The sequence below is a fragment of the Hordeum vulgare genome, chromosome 2H, assembly GCF_904849725.1.
Source record: "Hordeum vulgare subsp. vulgare chromosome 2H, MorexV3_pseudomolecules_assembly, whole genome shotgun sequence".
Classification (NCBI taxonomy): domain Eukaryota; kingdom Viridiplantae; phylum Streptophyta; class Magnoliopsida; order Poales; family Poaceae; genus Hordeum; species Hordeum vulgare.
In genome coordinates, this window is record NC_058519.1 from 604,777,143 (window position 1) to 604,782,917 (window position 5,775).

The 5,775-nt window shown below is 44.0% G+C and overlaps 1 protein-coding gene across 2 annotated transcripts; it reads left to right on the top strand.

Annotated features, from left to right (window-relative positions):
• The first annotated feature begins 643 nt into the window (after nucleotides 1-643).
• LOC123427676 (glycosyltransferase BC10-like) lies at nucleotides 644-4,913 on the top strand. 2 transcript variants are annotated; one of them, XM_045111772.1, is made up of 11 exons: nucleotides 644-1,480; nucleotides 1,983-2,081; nucleotides 2,320-2,420; nucleotides 2,648-2,719; nucleotides 2,817-2,907; nucleotides 3,149-3,229; nucleotides 3,823-3,885; nucleotides 3,985-4,107; nucleotides 4,260-4,298; nucleotides 4,413-4,510; nucleotides 4,599-4,913. In XM_045111772.1, the coding sequence occupies exons 1-11, from the start codon at nucleotides 1,163-1,165 to the stop codon at nucleotides 4,651-4,653; spliced, it is 1,140 nt and encodes a 379-aa protein (XP_044967707.1). In that variant the 5' UTR covers nucleotides 644-1,162; the 3' UTR covers nucleotides 4,654-4,913. The 2 variants fall into 2 exon arrangements, with proteins under 2 accessions (XP_044967707.1, XP_044967708.1); XM_045111773.1 differs by having other exon boundaries at nucleotides 648-1,480; nucleotides 4,413-4,913.
• The last annotated feature ends 862 nt before the right edge of the window (nucleotides 4,914-5,775 follow it).

Below are 5,775 nucleotides of genomic sequence, written 5' to 3' on the forward strand. Positions count from 1 at the left end.
GGGAGAGGAGGGTCGCGGCGGCGGGTCGGGAGAGGAGGGCGGCTCGAGGGCGGGGAGCGGGGGGAGGGGTCGCGGCAGCTGGGTGAGCGGGAGCGGCACGCGGGGGCGAGTAGGAGCGGCGGGCGATCGGGGTGAGCGGGGCGAGGGCTTGCGGGAGCAGTTGCAGATCGGGGTGAGGGGGAGGCGGACGGCGAGGGGGAGGAGGAGGCGGACGGGGAGGGGGAGTTTCGTTGATGGAGTATGTTCAGCCAATTGTAATTGCTAAATACACCCAGCAGACGATGGATTAACGAGGGCCGTTAAATTAAGATATGTGGGATTAATCGTGAGGTGCTGATTGGTTATTTTTTTTTATGGGGCGTTTGATGGGGTGTAATTTTTGTTGGATTGTTTAATAGTAGTATATATGCATGCTGACATCCTGCACCCTCCAATGGGCAACAGCCAAACAAAACCGGCCGCATACGCATCAGTTGCCAAACAAAACCCGGCACGCGTAGGCATCGTGCCCCCCATAGTTTCAGTTTCAGTTTCAGTTTCAGTTTAATAACTCTCATTAATAACTTGGAAAAAATGGCATGTTCCGGCCACCTTCGATCGGCTTCCATAACTCCCATGTTCCATGTTTAGGAACAAACAACACAAAACAAAACAACACAACCCAAACCAAACCCCCCGACACGCCCCAACAGACCGGGGACGCCCGCGGATCCTCTGAAACTTCCACCTTTTCTCTTTCCAATTCCAATTCCAATCTGCGCTGCTGTCATTCTTCCTCCCCGCCCCGCCCCGCCCCGCCCCTCTCCGCGCCGCCTCCCCTGATTTCTCTTCTCCCCACCCGCCGGATCAGCTCTCATCCTCTCCCCCATCCAGTTCTGCTCCGGCGGCGGCGAGCCAGGACGGCCGGTGGGCTGATCAATCGCCGCCCCCGCGCCGGTAAGGAACCCTAGCCTGACAGCAGCTCCTTCCCTTCCCCCTTTATTTGCTTCGTCGCCAGTTCGAGCTACCGAGAACCGAGCCCTCCTCCCTCCCCGTCTCCGTCCAGGCGGCGGCCGATCCGTCTGCCGCGGGCGGGTCCGATCGGGCGGCGCTTCGTGGACGATCCGGGCTCTGACGGCGGCCCCGCGCGAGCTGCTGCCCGGCCGCGGCCGTCGTCGGGGACATGAAGGCCGCGCCGCTGCCCCGCCAGAGAGCAGCTTCTCCGAGGCGGCGCCTGTGGGCGCTCGCCGTCGCGGCCATCGTCTCCGTCGTGGTGGTCTGGGCCTACCACTACCCGCCCCAGCATTACGCCTCCCCCGTCAGCATCTGGCTCCCGGTCGAGCCCGACAGGGAGCTGACCGACGACGAGCGGGCCTCCCGCGTTGTCTTCGGCCACATGCTCTCCACGCCGCCTGTCCGGTCCAGGCGGTCCAAGATTGCCTTCATGTTCCTCACCCCGGGCAACTTGCCGTTTGAAAAGCTATGGGAGAAATTCTTCGAGGTGCGTATCGTGTGGGCGTGTTATTCTTTTGGTCAGATTTTTGGTGCCGTACGATCGATTATATTTGTTGTTATTATTACTGGCCCTTGCATATCCAAGTGCACAACAAGCTTTTAATTGAACTACATCCAAGCTACTACTAGAAAGCTGGAAATTACACAGCAAGGATTTATGACATATAGTGTGAGTGCATAACCATTTGCGGCTAGCAAGATCTAGAAGTTGATTACTTGGTCTTGAGGCACATCTATTGCTCCATTATCTCCATAGCTAAGATAACCTGAACTGATTACTATTAACATGCTATGCCAGCGTTTTATATTCATTGGAATTCCGGACCATCCGTGGCAGCTGGGTACCGTTAAAGATATTTTGTGACCATTTTGTTGACTTAAGGCATCATGGAGAACTATCAATCTTTTGAACGATGTTGTAGTTCTCAGTGTCATCACATTTTACTAAAAGTTGTCTGTTTATGTCTTATATGCTGCTGTCTCCACAGGGCCACGAGGGAAGATATACCATATATGTTCATGCCTCAAGGGAGAAGCCAGAACATGTCAGTCGCTTATTTATGGGCCGAGATATACACAGCGACAAGGTAATGGCATTGTAAATAATGCACAGTTTGAACGCTGTTATAATCAGGCATGGACTGTTCATATTAATTTAACAGCTGGCAATACAAAACGCAAATTAATTTCAGCATTATGTCTATGCTTTTGAAAAATTTCTGTAAACTTTTATTCCTTGATTGGTATTGGTATTTGCCATATAGATCATGTCTTGCAACAGTGGTCAGAAGCTAAAGACTGCCTTGGATGATTTTTTTATTGCAGGTACAGTGGGGTCAGATTTCTATGGTTGATGCTGAGAGGAGGTTGTTGGCGAATGCTCTACAAGACATTGACAACCAGCATTTTGTGTTGCTTTCTGACAGGTCCACAAATTATATTTTGCTTCTCATTTTCCTTCATGATAAAATCTACAGTCTTGCTAAGTCTCAGTCTTACATTAAAATTCGTGCATTTTTTTTTCCAATTTTTTATTTTTCTCTCTTGCATGTTATGTCACTTGACCAAGACTTGATTAAATCTCAGTCGACTCAGACCTAGCCACACCCTAAAATCTATCTGATGATAACACTTGTGCCGTTACCCGTTACAGCTGCGTACCTTTGCACAATTTTGACTACGTGTATGACTACCTGATGGGAACAAATCTCAGTTTTATTGACTCGTAAGTCAAATATCTGCTTAAATATTTTCTTAAGGACTAACCTTAATACCATCGGAGCTTCTATTTCTTCTACTTACCTTTTTTTTTCTTTGGTCAGCTTCTATGATCCTGGACCACACGGAAATTTTAGATATTCGCAAAATATGTTACCCGAGGTTAGAGAGTCTGACTTTAGGAAGGGTTCACAGGTAATCTATCGCACTATCTATTAAGTTCATAGGCCAAGAGTATCTCACGCAGTAGTTTCTTCAAGACACCATGACTTTGTGTCTAAATTTTAAGTCTTTAATTTCCAGACAGTAATATTACCAAAATTAATCCTTTTGGTCACATAAGTTTGTATCCTCCCCCCACTTCTTTTACTCTATTTTGCTGATATTTATTTTCATATAGAAAGATGCATTTCAACAAACTCTCTAAATATTTCAGTGGTTCTCAGTCAAGCGGCAACATGCATTGTTGACAATCGCGGACAGTCTTTACTATGCAAAGTTCAAGCTTTATTGTAAGGTATGACATGCACTTTTACTCTTTTCTTTCCCATGTACAGTTGTCAGACATATCTCTGCCCAGTTGTCTCACAGCATATAAGATTTGGTATATGCACTATATGGTAAACTTGATTTCATACCTTTTTTTTCTTAAACTCGAGGATCGTGTGGCACACTAGCACATCACTTGCTAGTTTGATATTTGTCATTGGATGATATAGTGCACTATCGAACTATCTACCATCTAGGTTTTACTTACTACTCCCTCCGTCCCAAAATAAGTGTCTCAACTTTGTACTAGCTCTAGTACAAAGTTGTACTAACCTTGAGACACTTATTTTGAGACGGAGGGAGTATTTGCTTTTGTAGCAAAGAAAACCTGTTCTGCCTCGTTCATCGAAAGATGGCAAACTTTCTAAAAATAAAATAAAATGTTGGTGATCTTTGTATCGGTTCTACAGTGGTTTTACACTGTATATGTGCATGTATTATTGTGTTTTAGGTATTAATGAGCTAATTACAAAGTTATTATCAATGGTTTTAGCACACATCATTTTTTTTAGTTTACCATAATGGGCTCAGATATATGACATGTGTTTGCTCTGTTTGCAGCCAGGAATGGAAGGTGGACGCAATTGCTATGCCGATGAGCATTATATGCCAACACTATTCAATGTAAGTATATGACGGCCTTTTATATGTTGACATTTATCTCCATCAGTAATAACCATTGTGTCACTTGCGATCATGGGAACTTGTATTTGCACGAAACAGATGATGGATCCAAATGGAATAGCGAATTGGTCGGTAACTCACGTTGACTGGTCGGAAGGGAAGTGGCATCCAAAAGCTTATCGAGCGCAGGATGTCACTTATGCGCTCCTGAAGAATATAACTGTATGTTTCTCCCGTCAAAATTAAAATAAATATGACTGTATGTTTCTGTGTCATACACATAGATTTTTTTTTTTGCGTCATGTCTACTTGTGAGAAGTCCTTTAAGTTCATCTCTAACATGGTTCAATTCCAATTCATTGATCTTGCTGCAGTCAGTTGACATGAGCCACCATGTTACAAGCGATAGCAAGGTCTCTTCTCTCTCTCTCTCAATGCTTTTGCGTGCACATCTACCTGACAAACTCAAGGTGACGAAGAAAAGGAACTAATACAGAAATACTTGATTTGTTTCCTTCTTCTTACAGAGAGTGGTTACACAGAACCCTTGCCTATGGAATGGAGTGAAGAAACCATGCTACCTGTTCGCAAGGAAGTTCTACCCTGAGTCCATGAACAATCTCATGTACTTATTCTCGAATTACACCCTCTTTTGAGTGTGCTGTTCTCATCCCACATACTACAGGAATTTACAGGAGATATTTTTGCTATAGAAACATCTGTACATTTGGAAGGACATTAGATCTATTGGCAAATTGGTGGATATAGAAGAAATACGGAGGAGAAGGCATTCGCTGCAGTAATTGAGGGGTTTCCAATCCCATCTCCATCTCAGGCCATTTTAACTCACTCCAGGACATCACAACGTAGGACGACCATGTTCTTTTTACTAGTTTCTCTACAGATTTTAGCTGCAGATTCTGCGATGTATATTACGATTATTGCAACTCGGAAAAGCCATTGGACGATGTCCATTATTGGTTATACTAATACCACTGAGTCTACTCAAAGCTCTTTCGCCTGTTCAAGTGGTTGTCATGTTTCTGCGTTTCATATTTTTACAGTACTTGATCGATTTAGAAATATAAGGTGTATTTCTTTTGGGAAGTCAAAAAATTCTAATTTTCTGACCAAGTTTATATAGGATTTTTTCAAGGTGTATTTTTCTTCATGAAATATATTTTACTTGTATTGTTATTTTTTTTGTACTGAGTTGTTGAAATCTTTTTATTATGGACGTGGCGCCAGGGTATTCGTTCGCGGTCGCGAATGCACCTGCCAGAAAAGGAAGGAGCACACACGCGTCCCGCGAGGACACGTTAGAAAAGAATCCTGCATCGCACCCGATCGCACGCCTCGGTCCTCTCCCCAGCGTCCTCATGCACCTGCCCCCCCTCATGTGATTCTCTCCTCGCTTTTCCTTGAAGAAAGCCCCCCTCATGCGATTCTCTCCTCTCTTCCTTGAAGAAAGCCCATGGGGGGACAAAAATTAGCAATGGTGCACGGGCACCATAGTGCCTGTTTTCAAAAATCATATTTCTACAACGTAAAAAAATTAAAACTTTTTGTATACACAGACAAACATGTATATTATGTATTTGTAAAATTTCAAATCATTTTACTTTCACACATGACATACAAAAAATAACAATTATGTATTTTTGAATGGGCTTTTTTTTGTTATTGGGCCAAAATTTTGTTGTTTTTGTACAGCTTACAAATTACATTTTTTCAAAACGAAATTTCATTGATTCATAATGAACACATAGAAGTTTCCATAGAATTATTTTTGAATTATTTTTGAAACTTTTAAATATGTTTTTTGATTTTTTCCAACAAAAGGGCACCAAGGTGCCCGAGCACTACAACTCAGCACCCCAGGGGGGATCC

Bases quoted from the DNA above. Each gene is read 5' to 3' on its own strand.
- LOC123427676 (XM_045111772.1), top strand. From the start codon at position 1,163: ATGAAGGCCGCGCCGCTGCCCCGCCAGAGAGCAGCTTCTCCGAGGCGG. The intron at 1,481-1,982 runs GTGCGTATCGTG...CTGTCTCCACAG, and splicing joins TATGGGAGAAATTCTTCGAG to GGCCACGAGGGAAGATATAC. The intron at 4,108-4,259 runs GTATGTTTCTCC...ATCTTGCTGCAG, and splicing joins CGCTCCTGAAGAATATAACT to TCAGTTGACATGAGCCACCA.